Source organism: Pleurodeles waltl, chromosome 10 (assembly GCF_031143425.1).
Source record: "Pleurodeles waltl isolate 20211129_DDA chromosome 10, aPleWal1.hap1.20221129, whole genome shotgun sequence".
Lineage (NCBI taxonomy): Eukaryota > Metazoa > Chordata > Amphibia > Caudata > Salamandridae > Pleurodeles > Pleurodeles waltl.
The window spans coordinates 843207661-843230138 of NC_090449.1; the positions used below are offsets into that span (position 1 = coordinate 843207661).

Genomic DNA, 22478 nt, shown 5'->3' on the forward strand with positions numbered 1-22478 from the left:
TCCTGCTGCAAAGACTGTGCTTGCGAAGGGACAGCACGCCTGTTCTCATCACCTGTCTCAGAATCACTGGAAGAAGAGTTGTCGGATGGGACTCCTCCAACTGAAAAATCACTCTCAGAGCCTGCTCCACTGTCCTATCCCTCAGATGCTCTCAGTATCTGATGCATCAGCCTCTGATCCTACATCAGAGCTGTCCTCCATAACCCAAGTTAGGGCTTGAGCAGCAGTCATCCAACGAGATGCCATCTCTGCTACTGGCTACACTGTCCCTCTAAAACACTAGCCTACGTAAATAGTCACAAAATTGCTGGTGGGTGCGTGATGCGCGCAACAGTAGAGGTCAGTCACCTTACATTCACTTCTTCCCTCAATCAGCACATTCTATCAAGACACTCAAAAACCCCAAAAAAGACACACTATTACTTCAACTTGTGACATACCCATCGTCACAGCCTTTAGCGCCTCTGGCGCCCAGTCCGACAATCATTATTGGTGCTCCCACTCCCATGACCTCCTCCTCGGATTCCACACTAACACCCAGCAAAAGTGCCCTTCATCTCTCCATAGCTCCCCTCGCACATACATGTAATTTGTATTAAAGCGCAGGTAATGGCTGGCTTTACTAACCCACTCAGCTATTCACATAAAATACAGATTTGATCTTTGCAGCAGGCCTTCGGCGTTACTTTATGGCATCAAAACTGCCACTAGACAAAAGTCTGCTCCTTCTCTAGCAGAAACATGGGCACAAGAGTTAGCTTGACTTTTTCTATTGCTGCCTAAAAGCTACGGGTGAAACGCGGTGGTTGGAGCATGTGCAATGCTTTGAAGACTCGTGCTGCAAGACAACTTGTGGCCTTATATATAATATATACATATATCACTTTTATTTGTGGGTGTGGTTCAGGGAAACCACACACGCATTGACAAAAGTGATCGTGGCCCCCAGGGAAACCATACATCTAATAAAAATAAAATAAAAAAAACACTGCCACCACAGGGGGTCAGCCCTGCTCACAGCCGACCTCCTGTCAGTTTCATTTATAAAAAAAAAAAACACACACACATATATATATATATATATATATATTAACCCCAGGGGAGGGGAGCGCAATTGCACTCATAATTACCAAACCAAACAGTTTATAGGATTGAGCAAGTACTTAGCAGGCAGCCCTGTACTGCTGGGTTCATGCATTCCAAATCATATCCCCACAGAAGTCAAGAGAATCTGCCTCGAGGTCGATGAACTTCTGATGAAGAATCCTTCTGCAGGAAAAACAAGATCCTTCTGTTCCATGAGAGTAACAGTGAGCAATAGATGAGTGGTGGGCAACATGTAGAACGGGATAAGACGTTTTGTCTCTCTCTCTCTATCAACATCTGCATTAAAAATAAGTTAGACCCTTCTGGGTAGTATAGAACAAAATTCACCTACACTTCCCTCCAAGTGTGTTTTGGAAAGACTACACTGGGGACCGAAAAAAAACACCTTTACATTTAACACATGCATTTCTTCCACAACACATTATTCTTAAGTATCTTTTCACTGTACACACATTGTAGATCATGTTTTCAAAATAAAAAAAGTACACATCAAAGAATAGAAATGCATCACCATATGCTATAAGTAATTTACATTTTTTTCAGCAGAGGTTCGAAGCACCGGAACAAATTCTATTCATCAAACCATGTGTTATAGGTTATGGGAAATTGTATGGATCAGATGCTGTCATTTTGTTAATTACAGTAAGTGGAAGACTATTTTTAAATATGCCTTGCAAGACACTAAACTATAATCTAACGGTAAATTTTGCGCTTATCAGTTGTTATGATTTATTTCCTTGTGAACACAACCTTTCCCTTTCAGTCAAATTTGTGCCACAGTTCAATGGCAAAAGTATGCATATTTGTAACAAATAAAGCTTACCAAGACAGTTAGTAGCATCAACTTGTTCTTTAAGAAAGTCAACACACATTTTCTTCACCGGTTCAATCTGATACTGGTTGGCTGCGTCCAACAAAGACTGAACATTGTTGCTATTCACTGAAATTCTGAAAAAAAAGAAAAACCATTTAGTTAAACGAGATGACAAACATGTCTAGTCATTTCCTACCTAAGCTTTTAATGTGGGCAAAATATTTCACTGCTTACATACCTCACCAAAACTGCTTTTTGTGAATCAGTTTAGGCTTAGCCAATCTTCTTCAAGACCCACTATCACACTATATGTAAAGCTATCAAAAAGCTCATCACACCAGGCAATTAAAATCACGAAGGTCGATTCTACAACCGCAAAAACACTGAAAGAGCTGATAAGTAGCCCTTACTAGTGCCCAAAGCAAGTCTCAGCTAGCACAGGGAGAGAACAAATAATGACATTTCAAATAACTTTGCTTGTACTGTGTCAATTTGTCAATTGCACTATGTTCCGTGTGTGCACTCCTTGTTTCTCAATGCTCAATCCATGTGGATCCTGGTCATTTATCAATGTGTGCTGTCCAGATATATGCAATGTCTTGTGCTGCACTCCTTTATGAAACTGTTACATACGTGTGGGTGGTGTTCCACTTGGAAGCTCCTAGACACACTTTTCTGTGACCCACTGAGTTCAAGCAATAATCAACATTCAGGGAAGTCTATTAAATTCCTTTTTTTATTCATAATATTCATGAGTTATTCATTATGTAAATTTGCTTAATTCACATTTAGTGCTGCCTCAACCAGGTCACGGCACAGCAGATATTGTTGAGGCAGACACTGGTAATGCTGCAGTTTCCAGGATGAACCACGAGTTAGCTCACAATTTTTATTTCCTTCCGGTACTTGAAAAGACCCCTGATGAAGGGTCTTATGACCCGAAATGCATTGGGTATTTTGAGTTACCGCATAATGAAGAAAAATTGATTTGTTGGACATGCCAAGCTTTGTTAATTGCTGCCGTGAATATGAAAGTGAATTAAGCAAATTTACATAATGAAGAACTCAAGGATAATGTCTGGGGCTGGCAACTGGAACCACTACCAGCAGCTATGTATCAATTTGACAGCTGCCGCACCAAGGCTCAAAAAACAACTGGTCTACACCAAATTTGTGGTGTGACACTGATATTGTAGAGGGACGCCTCATTGTCAAAATTACATCAATAACCTCATGGGTGAGGTTGAAAGAGGTCAATTGCCACTGCTGAATCTCCAAGGATGGAGATTCAAATTCTTCAGGCCTGGTACTGTGACAGAAGATCCTCCTGAAGAAGCAGCTTGATCAGAGGACAGATGCTCATGACTAGGAGTTCTGGGGACCACACTCTCCGGGCCCAGTCCTATACCACAAGGATGACTTTGCCATTCCAGATGATCTTCAGAACTTGGAGCAGGTGAGGCAGTGGTGGCAAGGCATATAGGAGTCCCAAGCTCCACTCTAGACTGAAGCTTTCAAAAGTCTAATGTACAATAGTGCTGACATTTCATGTTCTCAACAGTGGTGAAGAAATAGAGCCAGGGTTCCCCTATTTGTTGGAACAAACCCAGAGGTGTCACAAGGCGTAACTGCCAATCGTGATCCAATAAGCGCTTGCAGCTGAGTTCATCCACTCTGGTGTTTAAAGATCCCACTAGGCGATTTACCACCAGAGAAGTTCCTTGGTAGTCCAACCACTTGCAGAGGCGCAGAGCCTTCTGACTCAAGGCCCAATACCCACCCTGCACTACCTTGTTTGCTACAGTACCACACGGTGGTGTTGTCCGTGTTTACCTTCCTTATCCTTCCTCTGATGATAGGTATGAAGACCTTCAACGTAAAGCAAATCAACATAAACTCCAGCAGACTGATGTGGAGCAGAGTCTCTGGCGGAGACCAAAGGCATTAGATATCTACTGCTCTTACATGGCCACCCCAAAGTAATAGGGATGCATCGATGACCACAGTCAGCTCTGGGTGGGCAATGGAGAGGGGCTTGCCACTGAACCAAATTGCCACAACAGCAGATTTTTTGCAAACTCCTCCTAAACCTGGATACGTCTGCCAAATGCCCCTGATGCTCTTTCCCCCTGAAATCTGATGGCCCACTGCAGAGCATGCATGTGCCAGCAGGGTGCAAGAGGCCCACGACCCCAGGATCCTCAGCGTCATCCAAGGCTCAGGCTGAAACACTGGGATCATTACACAAAAGTTCAAGACTCTCAAACTCTGGGAGCAAAGCATTAAACTGCACGATGCAGGATGACCCCGATAAACAGGAGCTTTTGCGAAGAAGTCAGATGTAACTTTGACACACTGATAGTAAACTCCAAATATGTTTGGAGGTTTCCTGTCATCTAGAGGTGGTTGATGACAACCTTCAACAACCTGTGATTGAGGTAGGGGACTACTAATACCGATACAGACATCTGAAAATGTGCACTGACCACCGCCATCACTTTTGTGAACATCCGAGCAGCACTGGAGGGCAAAGGGGCAATGCAAACTGAAAATGCGTCTGGTCCACTGAGAACCTCAAGTAGTGCCTGTGGGTTTGCAGGGTGGTGCTATGGATATAAGCGGCCTATAGGTCTAACACCACCATCTTCTCTTCAGAATCTAGGGCTGACAAGACCTTAGCAAGCTTGAGCATCATGAGTTGGTCATTCTACAGGACGACATTGATAGGGCGAAGGTCTAAGATGGGAAGAAACCTCCATTTTTCTTAGGCACAAGGAAGTAGCAGAAAAAACATCCTGTTACTACTTCCAGGGCCAAAACTATCTCTATGGCGCCTTTGGCCAAAAGGTCCTTCACTTTCTGGTACAAGATGGACAGGTGGTCTTCTGTCAGCCCCAATGATGATGGTGGAAGGTGTGGCAAGGTACAGATAAACTGGAGGGTGCAGGGCTGATGGACAATTTGGAGGACCCACTTCTCTGAAGTAATGGCCAGCCACACTTGGGTAAAATATCAGATCCTGCCTTCCAAATGGTATACTTGTTCCTGCAAGGACACACAAAAGCGTTTTTTTCTGCTACCGATACTGGAGGAGTGGGGAACTGAGCTGCACGTTGCCTTTGGAAACTGTGGCCTCAGCCACGAATGGGCTGAAAGGCCTGATGGGATGGTGGAGGAGTCTGGCAATGGCGAAATGGAAAGGCTCTACAGTAGCCACAGAGAGGGCGAAATTGTTGGTGGATTTGTCTTCTAGGAGCAGAAAGGCCCAAGGAACGTGCTGTGGCTTTGTTCTCCTTGAACCCTTCTTGATCTGGTTTGGATCAAGTGCTCAAAAGGTATCACTAAGGGCCTTGTTAAATGGTAACAGCTGCTCTGTGGGAGCCCGACCAGTTGAAGTACTTAACGTCAATACATTGGTCTTCAATTCCAAGGTGGGGCACTGTAAATCTAGAATTTCCATCAGCCTCTGCAAAACATCAGCAAACCAGGCGCTTTCTTCCTTGACAAAGCCAGGGCAGGTTAAAAAAAGGGATGGGGGGTGCGCACAATGCCACTATCAGCAGTAAGATTTCAGAGGTTTTGTTCTTTTGATGTAAAAGCCCAAAGCTCCTCTAAAGTACATCTAATTAAGTAATATTCCAGATATTAAAGTGAAGTCAATGAAAAAGATCCAGGGAGAAAGAAACAAGACTAAATAAAAGTATCACACCAAATTAGGAATTTAGCTGCAAGTGTCTCAAGGAGAATCCATCGAAGAGGTGACTGATCCTAAAAGGCTGGAGGATATGAGAGCCAGGAACAATGTTCTCTAGTGGATCAAGAATTTCAGTGGACAAGTGGCAATTTGTTTTAATTGTGTCATGCATGTCATAATGCGTCACTTTAAGGTGCCAGTGGATCAAAAAGATTCAAACTGTGATTAATCTGTTATAATTTTATATCTGTATCTGCAGTTAAAAGGTTAAAGTAACTGCTTTGAAATCACCTTAATATATTTTTGATGCAATCTTTGTGTCGAAGGTGTGAGATAACCCACCGGGTTGGAGACGTTAATAATCTTGTCGGAGTCACGATATAGTTCAGAACTGGTATTTTCATTATTAATTTGAGCTATTTTCCAGACTTATAGGTCACAAACGTTATTGTCAACTCCTACTGGAGTTTCTCCACTCCTATTTCTCTCATTGTCTCTCTCTCTTGTTTTCTCTCTCATTTCTCCTCCTCTGATCTTTTTGTTTTCTTCTTTCTTTTCTTGTTTTAATTCGTCTCTTTTCTTCTTTTCTCTCCCTTAGGATCGTTCTTCCCAAGTATAGGTCTCCGTGGTGGAATCAGGATGGAAGAGTGGGGCTCGTCAACCAAACAAAATAAAGAAACCAAAAGGAAATGGTAAGTATCTTTGTTCCTATTTTTGTTTATAATAGGGTTAGAGTGTGCAGGTGCGGCATGGTGGAAAAACAAACAAACAAACTTGGCGAGTGCTCCCTTGGTCTTTAACCTCTGTGGTGTTGTGCTCGCCGCGTTCAACCACAATAAATGGTTTTCTATATTGTAGAACCCTGTTATCTTCACAGGATTCCTCACAACCAGTGAAACGTAGTGTAGGTTAGTCAAAAAAGGAAAAGAAAACAAAAAACGCAATAACAGAAACTGAGAGATGGACCGTCTATTTATCCCGTCTCTCGCTAATTGCCCTGCACTGTCTGCATTCCCTCTCCCACTCAGCAATAGCCCGGGGTTTGCTAGGCAGGCACGTACCTGCGAGAGCCACGTCCCTCTGGGACATGGCTGGAGTTGTTGCGGGAAGTCCTCGCTATCGTCAGAGCATCCTACCGTCGAGGCGTCTCTGGTTTCTATTCTTCTCCGCTGTTCCTTCCGGTCCCTCTGATTGGCTGCCTGCCTTGTGGTGGTTCTTTCGGGTCTCCTCCTCGTCTTGAAGTCACTGGTCCTCCTCCTCGAACGCTGCCCCTATCTTCAGTCCGTCTTTTCTTTTTGATGGAACCAGGACGTCCGGGTTGAAAGTGGGCGTTCCTGGGCTTAGGCTGTCGGCGGTGCCCCCGGGGTATCGGACTGTAGGTCTTAGGGCACCGTCACGGAACAGGGTCCCCGTGACCCTTTTACACTTTGTCAGCGAACATGGGCAATATATACCCCAGGAGACACCATTTCACAATTAAAATGTAAATTTTACAGCTACGGATTTGCTGTGATGTACGAAGGAAGGTTTGTGCAGTAAAAACATAGACAGATGGTAGGATGGAAAGATACTACAGGGGCAGACAGCACCTGGAAGAGCAGACACAGGTCAGGAGGAGTATAATTAACAGCTGCCACGTTTACCTATGGATTCCTAACAAGTTCAAACAGTACTCCGAGTGAATAATATTAGCACTAAAAAGGAGTGTGGGATAAAGGATATGATATGGTGGTTTTAAAAGAGCCTCCTGGCCTAGTGTTCTGTGTTGAGGACACACACAAAGGAAACCATTCCCTGCATTAAAATAAAGGCCTGAGGGGATAGCCAAAATGGCTTCCTGAGCAAGCATGTCTACAAGTAACTACTCTTTGCATTTTACACGTGGCCTTCGCCTCTTACATTTAAAATGTTATGCTGTGGATGCCAATATTCCAATCAGTGGCAATGCATTACTGTATCCTTATCTATCTTGGTCTTACAAGGTGGTGCTGGTATGGTAAAACGTAATAGCTAATTAACTCTCAGCATTGAAGGAGGTAATACAAACAAGGTCATTCAATGGCTATATATACTGTGCCATCTGGGTGTAGAATGTGTGGGAGCCAACATGGAATTCCAGTCAAACATTTGAGATGTATGGAACTTTGTGTGTGGAGTGGGAACTGTGGACGGATGGTGGGTTTGAAAAAGTTCACACATACAAGGGAGACAATAGGATAGTCTGAAGGTAAAGGTGCTATTTTATATAGGGCACAGTGACAGATTCAGAAATTCTTCAGATCTGAGGGATATTTTTTCTACTCTAAAACAAAAACTTTTTAAGATGAAGGCCACTTGACTCTTCTGATTAACAGCTAGCAACTGCTAGTAAATGAGCTGGGAAAGAACTTTGCTAGGACGGACGTTTCGTGCATGATGTCCATTCATATTCTTTTGCCCCAAGTGCCCGTCTGTGACTATATGGCATACTGGTTTTCGATTCTGGTCCTAGACTCACTCTAATATAGTTTATGTACAAGAGACCAAGGCCTGCCACTTGATATGGCAGGGGTCTGGGACCTAGAGGGGTGCACTAAGCATGCCTTGATTTTACAGACACTGGACTATCGTCCCCTTCTTACGTTTAGCATGTACAGCAGTCCTGCCAGCATACTGCTGTTTGTAAATCTTCACCTGTGACTAGACCTTTTCATCTGTGTCACTGGAGTGGAGGCCTCCTGGCCCTACACTTAAAGTTCCACTTGTATGCCCTAACTCAGATCCTAGCTCTAACATCCAAAATGTACATTGTGGGTGTGGGTGTGTGTGTGTGTGTGTGACTATTTGTGACCGTATGGTACATGCAATATGTGTATGGGTAAGCAAGGTAATACAGGCCTTCGAGTTACAGTTTAGAAACCTCTGGCCTGCTCCTGTGCATAAAATGGAGGTGATATTGTTTTTCTAAACAGTGGAAGCATACTGCTGACACTCCTGAAGCTAGATGGAGGAGAGCTGGACCTAGAAGTGGGCACATAGGAGACTAGGCTCCTTTAAAAATTCAATGAGACCTTTTGCTGATGGGAACTGCTGATTAATCTTTCTATAACACTACCATTTGGACAGAGGAGAAGGGTGAGACTGCAGTCTCTGTTGTTAAGGTGAAAGAGGCCTTTTTAGGGGATGCCAGCCTTTTGACTCTTTCCTGATCACTTCTCAGTGTGATTCTTGATAGCCAGGTGAAGGAAGTTTACACCTATTGTGCTTCTGTTGTAGGTGCTCCAGGTTGTAGACTACCCTACTATGAGGAGGCTACACCAAGGATGTCTAGAGAGCAGCCAGGAGAGGACACGTGAAAAAGAACCACTTAAAATTCATTTCTAAAATGCAAACAGAGAATCCACAATTCGGGTCTTTTTTGACTGTATGAAGACATCTAACCCACTTTGGGTTCCATTTCCAAGCACTCTGACTAAGGAAGGGAGTGCTCTGCAGAGTACTCACTGGACTGCTGTGCAACCAGAGCTGGTGTCTGGCAGACACCTAGCTTCCCAGACGAAATCATCTAGATTCTTGCCTTGCTAAAGAATGGTTCCCTTGACCTGAAGGGCCTGCTGAGAGTGGGAAGGAGCCTGCCAACATTGCAGGGGGTATCTCTCTCCATGGAGTGCCAGAAGTAGAAAAACCTCTGTGCTGTGTCTCTATTAAGCTGTGGAGAGCGATCTGCCAGTCCTAGCAGCATTGGTACAGTCTCTCCAGGAGTGCAGGTCTGAGTGGGAATAAAGGATCGATGGTTGACTTAGTCACTGTGCAAAGCAGAATGATTGTGGCAGGCCTGGCCTTTGACATCAAGACGCCACCACTGAAAACATGAGCAGTGCCCATGGTGAACATCGCCACTGAGAGCCAAAGGTTGCACTTGAATATATATCGCCACCGGAATCAAGAACTGTGCACTGAGTGACCCATATGCTGGCAGACATCTGCCAGGGGCATCCACTTCCATCTAGTACCTACAGGAGGACTCAAGGTGTTAGAACCCGCTACCCCATCGTGCCAGAAGCAAACTACCACATCTGCCACAAGTGCGTCTCCTCCACGAAATGGAAGTGATCAGAGAGGCATGCTGCTGGTTTCCTGATGTCAGCTAGAATGGACACAACAATCTGCATGTGATGAAACTGCTAAAAAGGAGACCGCATGGAACTGAGTGCAGTTACTACTAAACTGGGTTATCTGCACCCAAGCCTTGAATCACGGTGCACAGTGGCTTTCTGTCCCAACTTGGGACCTGCCTAGAGATAAAAAAGGAGGAACACCTGGGAATAAGGGGAGAAGGAATGGTGACAGCCAAGGCGCAGTAAGCCAAGCATGAGTATAAGTTTGTATCTGCTGCTATTATTGAAATTGAATTTATATAGTGCTTATTACCCCTGATGAGGCATTGAAGCACTTTATAGCAAGTATCATGCTACTAGGGAGCCCCAGAGTTAATGGCCAGCCCATTGGTTACTGGGGTAATTTTGCATGCTAAAGGAAACCATTACATGCATTTACTCCAGATTCTGTGTGGTATAATAATGAAGTGTGACCTTTAGCAGGGGCTATGTGAGAAGCAAATGCTTGCTTGAATTAATACTGTTAGGCTGCAGGGATATGGTTACAGAAAATAGCTTAAAAGAAACTGACATTATAGTAGTCTATATTCAGAAGAGGCATGCATATGGTGATGAAAGGGGAGGAGGGGTGCATTCAAAATAGTTAAGGTGAAAAAGTAAGCCTGCTTTAAGGTCAATTTTTCATGCAGGATTTTTGATGGAATATAGCAGGTGGAGATATTTTTGCGATAGCATGCAATTTATGATATACGTTTCTAGAATCTTTACCTGAAGCTCAGAGGAAAAAACCCTTAGCGCCTTGAGACCCTTGCGAGTAAGTATTTGTGCTCTATAAACCCTGATTTGGTTTGGAAGAAACAGCTTTAAATTCTGCTCTAAAGAAATGTGGCTTTCAACAGACTTTTTAGAAGCACTTATTTTTTTTTTTTTTTTAGAGGTGACAGATACTTGACGCACTGCAAAAACCAAGACATCATATGGATTTTGGGGGCTGTAGGCTAAAAGTATTTTGGGGGCCCCGGTTGGGAACAGTCTTAAAGTTATTATTCAAGTTCAGCTCTTTCAGGCCCTCACTGGCAGGTCACTGACAGCGCAAAGGCACACTCTTCCAAATTCTAAATGTGTTTACATCTAATATTCAGGGGTAGTGATGTGTTTTCGATATTGTAACACAGCAGCAGTTCAATAATACTACTGCAAATAATCTCTGTGACACTCTCCCATTTGTCATAGTTGAGGTCCTGTTTTGATCTAAAAGCACTTTTTTATGGATGTTGTATGAAACATAAACACAAGATTTTGCCGCAAAATGTCTTTAACATGCTCTCACACATCACTCAAATTAAAATAAGTTAAAGGAAAATGGTATTTAGAGCAATATGTTTAAGAATTATTCCAGGTCATCGGGGCACAACTTTCTACTGGAAGAGAGCTGTCTCTATTGGGGGTGATGGTGGAGGGGTGGGGGCTGAAAGCCTAGGGCCGTGGGCCAGAGCCCACTTTGCCCATGCCTTAAAACGTATCTGCCAGTGCTTGCTGAGACCCTTCATGAGTGACTGTTAAGCAGTGCTTCATTTAAGCATATTAAAGTACCCATAATTATAGTTTGACTGTACTACCCATAGAGATATGGAATTTTATAAAATATCTGCTTGTCCACTGGACAGGTTGCTTCATAAATCTACTTGTCCTATAAAAAACATCCCTTTGCCACCATGTAGCGCAGCAACAAATTATGGCAGCAACTTCATTATGTAAGAGCTCTGATAATAGACTCTCTTATTATGTCATGGCTCATATTATATATAGTAGGGTCTGAATACTGGCAATTTCCTTATTTTGGCACCTTTCAGAACTACTACATCCTGAGGCTAGAGACAGGGGTATGCAATAGTTCTATGGGCTGGAATGCCTTTTAGAATCTATGAAAACCTACTAACTTGCCTATTTTAGCGGTTTTCACCAGCTATTCTATAATCTCTTCCCATACAGAGAAAGGTTGGAAATTTACTCCTGACAAGGGCAGAAGTAAAACTTCGTCCAGGGTTGGGAAAAGTGGTTAGAAGGAAAGTGAACTTGTAAATATTCAACAGATTTTCGCAGGAGCAAATCTACACATGCATATCTGCTCGTGCTAAAATACAGTTCATAAATATTTTCTAGGAGTACAATTTCCTGGCCTACTTCTGAAAATGTTTGTGGATTCTTGAAAGCCGTAAATCTGCACTAATGCAAGGACATTTACTATGTGTGCACTTTTGAAAGTGCCTTTAAGAATTGGGCCCCTAATTGGTTATCCAAGACCTTTTGTTTGTATTAAAACTCTCTCTCTCTCTGTTTATCGGTTGGCTTCACTGTGAGTGAAATCATTCTACTCTTTCATAAGGAGCACATAAAGTAGTTTTGTTCAGTGCGCTGAACTACAGTGGCAAGGTGTGCTTTTTGAGATCAAAAATATTTTTTGTTTTTTGCCAGTTTGTTATGATGGTTAGTGTCCGGCAGCTCCCAGGACAATGAAGTTTTACAAAAATCATTTCAAAACAAGACACGCAGTGACAAAACCAAAAAGCTGAACACCAATGTCAGACCTATTGGTTTTGTCAATGCTTGTTTATCTTCATGTTTCCCATAATCTTATTGGAACTGCTTATGCTGATTTTTCAATTATGAATATTTTCTTGGAAATACTATCATGCATTAACACATTTTACTGAATGATGCGTTAAAGAAATGGTACCAAACTTTCGCAGTAGTTTAGCAAAACGTTTTTTTCCTACTTGATATTTTGTGAACATTTTATTTGGAAAGCAAGGAATCATCAGTCTTTGTTTCAAGCTTCTGCAAATGTTTGCATCAAGCCAAAGAGCATACTGGGAGCATTATACATAGCCTTATATTGTTAAACTTTGCAAATGTGTGTACACGTTTTTATACTGGAACCACTGTCAGCAGTGCAGTCCGAGCTTTCAACATTTCCTTAAGAGTGCTCACCCTAATAATGAAGATTTTGCATTAATGAAACAGAAGTACGATTTCGAACAGCATTAACATATGGACACATATTTTACCGTAACTGACTGGCAGCCAAAGGGTTTGTGCTGCAGGGGGTTGGGCCTACTTGTCCCAGGGACAAAATTAACATGAAAACATATTGCCCTTGGCCCCAAACAATATGCCTGGCCGTCAGACTATAGGAGTTCCCCAGCCCTGACCACCCACCATATTCAATGCAAGCAATAATTTCAAAAACAGAAAGACGTGTATCTACTATAGCAGTATATTCAATACCATAAAGTATGGTTATAGTTTATGCAAATCCTTTACACTATGCATTAACTACACATATAAACATGATAAAAACTTGCAGCAACCATCATTAGTAAATTCAGTGCATGTTTCTTACTCATGAGCTACCTGATTTGGAACCTATTGCCACCTGCGTCCACCTGAAGAGCACCGGGACCCACAGGATAGAAACAATGCTCTGCTGAATTAATTTGTTGTGTTTTTACATGGCCTCCAGCATTCACTGAGCCTCGGTGTGGTATTCCTTTTTAAGTGTGTGTGCATTAAAGAATGTGTAACTTACCCTGTAAGTATCTGTTAATAGCTTGCAGTGCTGTAGATTCACCAGCTCTGTATACTTCTGCCATCTAGTGTTGGGCTCTTGCGTTGCAAGTTTTTTTTTTGTTTGAAGACATTCCCAAGTCATAAAGGCTCCAGTGAATCCTCCCTTAGTTGTGAATGTGCATGGGCACCACACCATTGTAGATTGTTTACCATAGAGTTGGTGAGTGTAAGTATGCATGGATACTAGCAAGAATGTGGTGATCATGCAAATGGTGTTTAACAGCAGGTTAAATACTTCATGTTACAGAGCTATCCAAACAAGACATTGACTCCAGGGAGGAGGGTGTGCACATGTAAATGTAGGAGCACTACAAGCTAAAAAAAAAAAGGTGCTTACAGGGTAAATAACATATTTTGTTCATAGCATCAGTGGCTGCAGATACACATGCTCTGCATAGACTATAAAGCAGTACTCCACTAATGCAGTGGATGGTCAGCAGATGATGTAGATGTCAGGAACAGAGTTCTTAATATTGTTTGGCCAACTCTAGCCCATTGACAGAGGAGAAATGTCATGGTTGCCCCCTTCTTCTTAGTAAAGTGTGACCTACAGGGAGTGGGCAGGTCCCGCTTGACTTTAAAATATCATGTGGGAAATATTTTACAATCCATCCAGCTATAGAGTATGGGTGAGGAAAACAGACGGGTAGTTCAGTTGTTTGATTAAGATGAAAAGGAGAGACCACCTTGGGGAGGAATTTGGGGTCAGTTCAGAGGGGTACCCTATCCACAGGAACCTATATAAAAAGGTTCCTGCAAAGCGAGGACTTGACGTTCATTTACACGTCTAAAAGATGCAATAGATATAAGTAAAGCTGTTTTGCAGGAAATAAATTGCCGGGGACAAGAATGCAATGGCTCGAATGGTGGGCCCATGAGTTTTTTAAGTACTATACTGAAGTATGCAATGGCTGAAAGCTCTAAGTGTATGGAAGAATATGCTAACCCTTATTTCTGTAGGTGGAAAATCATAAACAATGTTTCAAATGTGGATTTAAGAGGGTCTATATGTTTTTAGAGCTACAATTATGGCCAACTGTCTTCCATATGGAAAATATCCTGACAGGAATGTAACTATTGAGGGGATTATGATATACGATTGGTTTTAGGGAGCCGTCGAATTTAGGGATTAGCAAGTACAGGGAGTAAACTCCTTAGCCTTGTTGGTGAAAGGGCACTGGCTCCATGGACCCCTTTGAGTTGGAGTGCCTGCACCTCTTTTTGTGGGAAAAGAAGATGCTCTGCACTTAGGGTAACCTCACAGATTTGAATGTTTGGTGGGGTTGAAAGGAGTTCTAGGCAGTATCTTGCTCTGTTATACTCAAACCCCATTGGTCTGAGGTGATCTCTTCCCAGTCAGGAAGAAACTGATGTAGTCATCCCCCAGCAGGAGTGGTGTGATCAAGGGGAATGCATGGCAAGTCAGTGTTTATAGAGGAAACTCCCTTACTGGGAGCATCTCTGCCTTTGCCTCTGTTGGAGTTGCCCCTGTATGAGTCACTCAAGTACACCCTAGCTGCCTGATGATGGAAGGATTGTTTTTGGCATCAATAGGATCGGGACTGTACTGGGGAAGTGTCCTTTAGTGCACCCCTTTACTGATGCCTCTGAAAGGAGCCCCTATGACAGAGTTACCCAAACTGAGGGTGGGGACCCACTGGTGGGTCACAAGCCAATTTCTGCTGAGTTGTGAAAGTCCTGGTGTATGTGCACATAATATTTAAAATGTTTAGCCCTGTTTGTGCACTAGTTCAAAGGCGTTGAACAATGTCCACAAGTCTAGTTTTAAAACAAATCATTGCAAGTATTTCTAAGCTTGAATCTGGGTGAAATTTTCAGTATTTGATGCTCTGTTTGTTTACTTCAAAAAGGCCATTTCAACAGAGAACGTGCTCAATACATATGAGCATATAAAACCATACCTCTTATGTATGATTTGCGCAAACAAATTGAGAAATATGTGTAGGAAAGTATCAACTTGCCTGGCATGTTACCCCCATTTTTACTTGTGTGTCAGTTTGTTTTTGCCTGTCTCACTGGGATCCTGCTAGCTAGGACCCCAGTGCTCATAGTTTGTGGCCTGAATGTGTTCCCTGTGTGGTGCCTAACTGTGTCACTGAGGCTCTGCTAACCAGAACCTCAGTGCTTATGCTCTCTCTGCTTTTAAAATTGTCACTGCAGGCTAGTGACCATTTTTACCAATTCTGATTGGCACACTGGAACACCCTTATAATTCCCTAGTATATAGTACCTAGGTACCCAGGGTATTGGGGATCCAGGAGATCCCTATGGGCTGCAGCATTTATTTTGCCACCCACAGGGAGCTCAAACAAATCTTACACAGGACTGCCACTGCAGCCTGAGTGAAATAACGTCCACGTTATTTCACAGCCATTTTACACTGCACTTAAGTAACTTATAAGTCACCTACATGTCTAACTCTCACCTAGTGAAGGTTAGGTGCAAAGTTACTAAGTGTGAGGGCACCCTAGCACTAGCCAGGGTGCCCCCACATGGTTCAGGGCAATTTCCCTTGACTTTGTAAGTGCGGGGACACCATTACACTTGTGCACTACATATAGGTCAATACCTATATTTAGCTTCACAATGGTACCTCCGAATATGGCCATGTAACATGTCTAAGATCATGGAATTGTCCCCCCCATGCCAAATCTGGTATTGGGGTGCCAATCCCATGCATCCCCGGGGCTCCAGCATGGACCCCGGGTATTGCCAAACTAGCTCTTTGGGGTTTTCACTGCAGCTACTGCTGCTGCCATCCCACAGACAGGCTTCTGCCCTCCTGGGGTCTGGGCAGCCCAGTCCCAGGAAGGCTGAACAAAGGATTTCCTCTGAGGGAGGGTGTTACACCCTCTCCCTTTGGAAATAGGTGTTAAGGGCCTGAGAGGAGTAGCCTCTCCTGGCCTCTGGGAATGCGTTGAAGGGCACAGTTGGTGCCCTCCTTGCATAAACCAGTCTACACCAGTTCAGGGATCCCCCAGCCCCTGCTCTGGCGCGAAACTGGACAAAGGAAAGGAGAGTGACCATTCCCCTGTCCATCACCACCCCAGGGTGGTGCCCAGAGCTCCTCCAGTGTGTCCCAGACCTCTGCCATCTTGAATCCAGAAGTGCGAGGGCACAATGGAGGCCTCTGAGTGGCCAGTGCCAGCAGGTGACGTCAGAGACCCCTCATGATAGGTGCTTACCTGGTTAGGTGGCCAATCCTCCTCTGAGGGCTATTAGGGTCTCTCCTGTGGTTTTCTCGTCAGATAACGAATGCAAGAGCTCACCAGAGTTCCTCTGCATCTCCCTCTTCGACTTCGGCCAAGGATCGACCGCTGACTGCTCCAGGACGCCTGCAAAACTGCAACAAAGTAGCAAGATGACTACCAGCAACATTCTAGTGCCTAATCCTGCTGGCTTTCTCGACTGTTTCCTGGTGGTGCATGCTCTAAGTGCTGTCTGCCTTCACCCTGCACTGGAAGCCAAGAAGAAATCATCTCGACGAGCGTGGTCCCTGGAACACAGGAGCTGGATCGAAGTGACCCCAACAGTCCAGTGGTCCTTCTGTCCAAATTTGGTGGAAGTAAGTCCTTGCTTTCCCACGCCAGACAGTAATCCTGTGTACTGCGTGAACTGCAGCTGCTAGGGCTTCTGTGCTCTTTTGCAAGGAATCCTTCGTGCACAGCATAGCCCAGGTCCCAAGCACTCCGTCCTGCATTGCTCAACTCGCGGAGTTGACCACCGACCTCTTGGGACCCTCCTTTGTAGTGTTGAGACGACCACCGTGCTCAGATTTTATAAAACGCCTGTTCAAGTGCTTCTGCCGGTGCTGCCTGCTTCTGCGTGGGCTCTCTGTACTGCTGAGCGCCCCCTCTGTCTCCTCCTCCAAGAGGCGACCTCCTGGTCCTTCCTGGGCCCGGGCAGCACCCATTTTCTTCAACCACGACCTTTGCAGCTAGCAAGGCTTGTTTGCGGTCTTTCTGCGTGAAAACAACTCTGCATCTTCCAGCACACCGTGGGACATCTTCTGTGCAAAGGAGAAGTTCCTGGCATCTTCCGTTGTTGCAGAATCTTCAGCTTCTTCCACCCGGAGGCAGCCATTTTGCACCTTCATCCAGGGTTTAGTGGGCTCCTGATCCCCCTAGACACTTTCGTGACTCTTGGACTTGGTCCCCTTCTTTTGCAGGTCCAGGAATCTGTCTTCAGTGCTTTGCAGTCAGTTGTTGTCTTTGCAGAATCTTCTATCACAACTTTAGTGTGTTTCTGGGGATGTAGGGTAAATTTACTCCTACTTTTCAGGGTCTTGGGGTGGGGTATCTTGGACACCCTTAGTGTTTTCTTACACTCCCAGCGACCCTCTACACGCTACACTAGGCCTGGGGTCCCTTAGTGGTTTGCATTCCACTTTCTTAGTATATGGTTTGTGTTGCCCCTAGGCCTATTGCATCCTATTGTACTCTACAGTGTTTGCACTACTTTTCTAACTGTTTACTTACCTGATTTTGGTTTGTGTTTATATTTTGTGCATTTTACTTACCTCCTAAGGGAGTATATCCTCTGAGATATTTCTGGCACATGGTCACTAAAATAAAGTACCTTTATTTTTAGTAACTCTGAGTATTGTGATTCTTATGATATAGTGCTATATGATATAAGTGGTATTGCATGAGCTTTGCATGTCTCCTAGTTCAGCCTAAGCTTCTCTGCTATAGCTACCTCTATCAGCCTAAGCTGCTAGAACACTACTAATCTATTAATAAGGGATAACTGGACATGGCACAAAGTGTAAGTACCATCTGGTACCCACTATAAGCCAGGCCAGCCTCCTACAATATGGATGTGTCCTAATGGTCAGAGCTGCTGACTTTGGATCTGGGAAACCAGGTTCGAGTCTGCCATTGATTAAACACGCTTTGATTCTGAACAAATCACTGAATCTTCACACTTTAAGTGAAATGTATCTGACCTTGTGTAATGTAATCTGGTGCTAATGTAAACAGCTCCAATGCCCTTTGGCTGTGTTCGAACTTTATATAGTAGGTCTAACTTGCAAACTTGTTCTAATACACAAATTGATATGAGGCCTTACTCCCATACTCTGCTACACCATCACCTCCAGGAAATGATGGCTGCCTAACTTCCCTGCAAAAACAACAAGTGATGGACGGAATGCTGAACATTGTCAGACATTCACCCCCAGTCACAGATCTGGGTTTAATCCATCGTTTTTTTGCTCACCATGCCACCCCAGTTTGGACCCAGCCATATGCAAATCAGTCTTGACCCTGTTCCTCATGGGAACAGTCCAGCCCGAACTGCCAAGCCAGGTCCTCACTGGACCGGAAACAAGCATCCTGGGACCGGTTTCGGGGTATCACCCCTCATCAGCCAGGCTAGCTTGAATCCAGTGGCATGGGAAGCACGGGACCCACGTCTGGGTATACCCTTCCCACTTAGGGCGACAAAGCAAAAACAACAAGTGATGGACGGAATGCTGAACATTGTCAGACACTCACCCCCAGTCACAGATCTGGGTTTAATCCATCGTTTTTTTGCTCACCATGCCACCCCAGTTTGGACCCAGCCATATGCAAATCAGTCTTGACCCTGTTCCTCATGGGAACAGTCCAGCCCGAACTGCCAAGCCAGGTCCTCACTGGACCGGAAACAAGCATCCTGGGACCGGTTTCGGGGTATCACCCCTCATCAGCCAGGCTAGCTTGAATCCAGTGGCATGGGAAGCACGCTAATGCCTAACTTCCCTACCTGTGAAGACTCAAAAGCTCAAAATTAGGAACCTGGTTCCAAATAGAGCATAAAATAAGCCCTGAGAAAATAGTATACCCCCAGACACTGTCCTGTTACCAATGTTAACTACAGGACCCATAGAATGCATTACAAGGCAGTAATAACTGCTACTTCAGATGTTACCCCAATGTTATTTGCACTTGCACATCATGATTACGGACAGTCTGCAAAACTAAGAACTACTGCATATCAATGTCAAAGGGTCAATACAGTTAACATGCATTAGCAGTCCATTATTAAGAGAAGAAGGTTCTGATGGAAGAACACGAGGAAGATTATAAAGTAGCTACCTGGCAGTATAAGCAAACTCCACCAGCTGTTCTATAATGTCAGGCTCAGCATCCTTCAACTCCACTTCAAAGGACTTGGACTCCAACATGTTTGCTAGAACAAAGGAAATAGTATTGAGAATAAGCAGCAGAGTCAATAAGCTGAATGAAGGAATAACAAGATTTTGCAAGGTCCATACCACCAACACAAAAATAGCTGGGCATGGACAACAGAAACAGATATTTTGCTTCAATCTGTGTGTTGTAGGGGGTCATCTGAAACTTGAAGGGGTCTTAAGGTACTTTGTTTTGTGGATGTTCTCTGGCTGAATGTGCCAGAGATTAACACCAGCATAAGACGGCTGCTATGATCTTACCTTTAGTGGCACAGCAAGCTATGGAGATTTATTTATGTATTTAAAGGGTTTTTAGTAGGCTTGAGAGTGTTGGTTATATGGTCTGGGGGAAATGTACTTGGTAATCGTATTCTATTGTAGTAAAGGAAAAGGAGGGTAATGTATGAAACACACCATGACTCCATTATGAAAAGAAACAAGTAAGAAACGTCGGAATGGGTAATATGGAAATGTAATCTAGAAATGACAGCAGGAAGAGAAAATGCACCTTAAAGAATAACAACTAAATCTCATATCTAATTCCAGTGACCTACCACTGAAGATAAAATGACTTTCCCAAGAATAAGTGCAATTTCCACAACCTACCAACTAATGAGAGAAGCATCCACTGCAGAATAAGTGGCAGTGTCCCTTGACCTAAAAGAAAACAGTATGGTATCACTTCTTCCACCCACTCCTCAACTTTAAAAAAGTCATAAAACTCTTAAAAACACGAAGCAGTCTCAGAACCCCAAAAACTTAATCCATCATCTTGACTCCTGAACTTAAAACACAATTTCTTGCCACCAAAACCAGACCACCAATCCATCCTGAAGAAGTAGTGTACAGAAGGACATAGGGTGCAACTTAAATTTTGGCCACAACTTGGGGGATTGTGAAATACCTGTCCAGAAAGTTATTTAATGTACTTCTTTTTATTAAGGTTTTCATATAGGTATACAATAGTCTAATATTTGGTTGTGTATTTCAAAACTACACATCCAGAAACCAATTTGGTTTTGTTAGGTTTTATCAGAATATGCCTACTCACCCTAATCAATGTCCTATGGGCTTTACTTACTGTGACACATATGGTCTGGGGCAAGGGTCTCCAACCTTACGTGTAATAAGAGCTACTTTTGTTCAATGAAAATCATAACGAGCAACAAAAATTATTAGTATTTAATCATGACCACAGACAAGATTACATTAGTAGCCAACCTATGGAATATTACCAGCAGTGATCACCTCAGTCCATCAGGCAGAGTTGCCAGCTGTAATGTAAAAATTGAAATGCCTCTATGCGGGTAAAACAAGTCAGTCAAAGCTGCAGTGCCCTTGACACAAAAGTAATAATACTAGATATAAGTCTCCCCAAATGATTTATCACTGAAAAATCAGCAAATGAGTTCTGAAAATACCTACTTTAGGGATACACATAATGAGCGAACCAAGAAAAAGGTTCCAGTATGATTGCCTTCGATGAACACAGGAGAGCTACTTACAGGTAGCTGGAAAGCTACCAGTAGCTCACCAGCTACTCGTTGGAGATGCGGGGGGGGTTACTCATGCTTTGTCTGTTAAGGGTTGTGTTCAAGTCTAATGCATTTATTAGTATCTTTCCTCTTAGTTCAGGTCAATGGTGGCAAGTGTTATGCCATGCAGAAGCCCAATGTTTCCTTCCCTGGATTCACTGTCACATTTATAGAGATTGAGGCAAAGTTTTTGGGATGGCGCAACCAATGGGAAAGCGTTGCTAACCCCTTTTGTTGGCTCCTTCATACATGTCAGCCTTCTAGTCATAGCAGATAACACCTGTTTCTTCCCAAACGCATCCTTTTCCCCCCAGTCCTGTCTCCTCTCTGTTACTGTGCCTTGCAAATTGGTGATTTAGCTCAGTTGGTTGAGCTACTCGTGGCAAGAATTGAGAGAGTCCTCTCTATAATTACTGTAATACAGGCTAGGCCCTCTTTGACTTTCATGCTTAGATTGTTTCCATGAGTACGCTAACTAGGGTTGAAATTAACTAAAGTTCAGTTTACAGTGTGGTTAAGTTATCAGGAAATGCAACTAAGCATTTTATAAATATTACACCCTTTATAAAAAGAAAACTATTATTCTTTAATTTTAAAAACTAGCATAAGTATGAGCAGTTTCTGAACACATCAGGACAGCACAATAGAAACTAATCCAGGGACATTCTGGATTTTCTACATGAAAACCTGGACAATTTTCTGAATTCCTAGTTCTTGTTCTTATCCTTGGCTACACATTTTAATTATTTTATCAAACCAATGCATGGTCCCCAAACTCCTGGAAATATAACAAACTGTGTAGGAGGAGGGGTGCCTTCCTCCGCCACCTCGAGAATCCACAACAGTCTCGCTACCAACAAAGACCCTCTTGACGTGACATCCTTCTGTCTGCTGCCCATGTTAGGCACCAGCTACAAACTGCTTAGCAAAGTCATTGAGGGGCGTCTCTTGGTTCATATTGACCAGAATGGTTTCATCTCTAACCGCTCAACTACCCTAAACATCCGCAGGCTCTACAGAGTGCTGAAACTTGCACCAGGCCACTGGTCGTACACAGCATGCCTGGTATTAGACCTGGAAAAAGCATTTGAGATGGTGAACCGGTAGTTCATGTTCGCAACACTCTTGAAGCTGGGCATTTGTAGAATGCCATTACGTCTCATACGACTCTTAATGTAGCCCCTGTGGCCAGAGTTAGGATAGGTCAACTTATATTGGACCTGATTATGATCAGGAGGGGAATGCTCAGGGATGTCCATTATTCCCACTCCTTTTTGCCCAGGCAATGGAGCCACTTGCCCAGTGGCTGCGATGGGACGGGTAAGCATGGGAGATGAATTACATATCGTCTCTCTATATGCAGACATTGTGCTCCTCTAGATCCAGGATATCTGACAGGCAATTG

At 43.7% G+C, this 22478-nt stretch overlaps 1 protein-coding gene across 1 annotated transcript in view; it reads right to left on the minus strand.

The window, feature by feature from the left end:
• Positions 1-22478, minus strand: part of KLHL7 (kelch like family member 7) — a 247515-nt gene that overhangs the window by 173979 nt on the left and 51058 nt on the right. Inside the window, exons 3-4 of the mRNA XM_069211533.1 lie at positions 19444-19537; positions 1931-2055 (exon numbers count right to left, since the gene is read on the minus strand). Of these exons, the coding sequence (XP_069067634.1) occupies positions 1931-2055; positions 19444-19537 (219 nt within the window). The remainder of the gene's footprint in view (positions 1-1930; positions 2056-19443; positions 19538-22478) is intronic.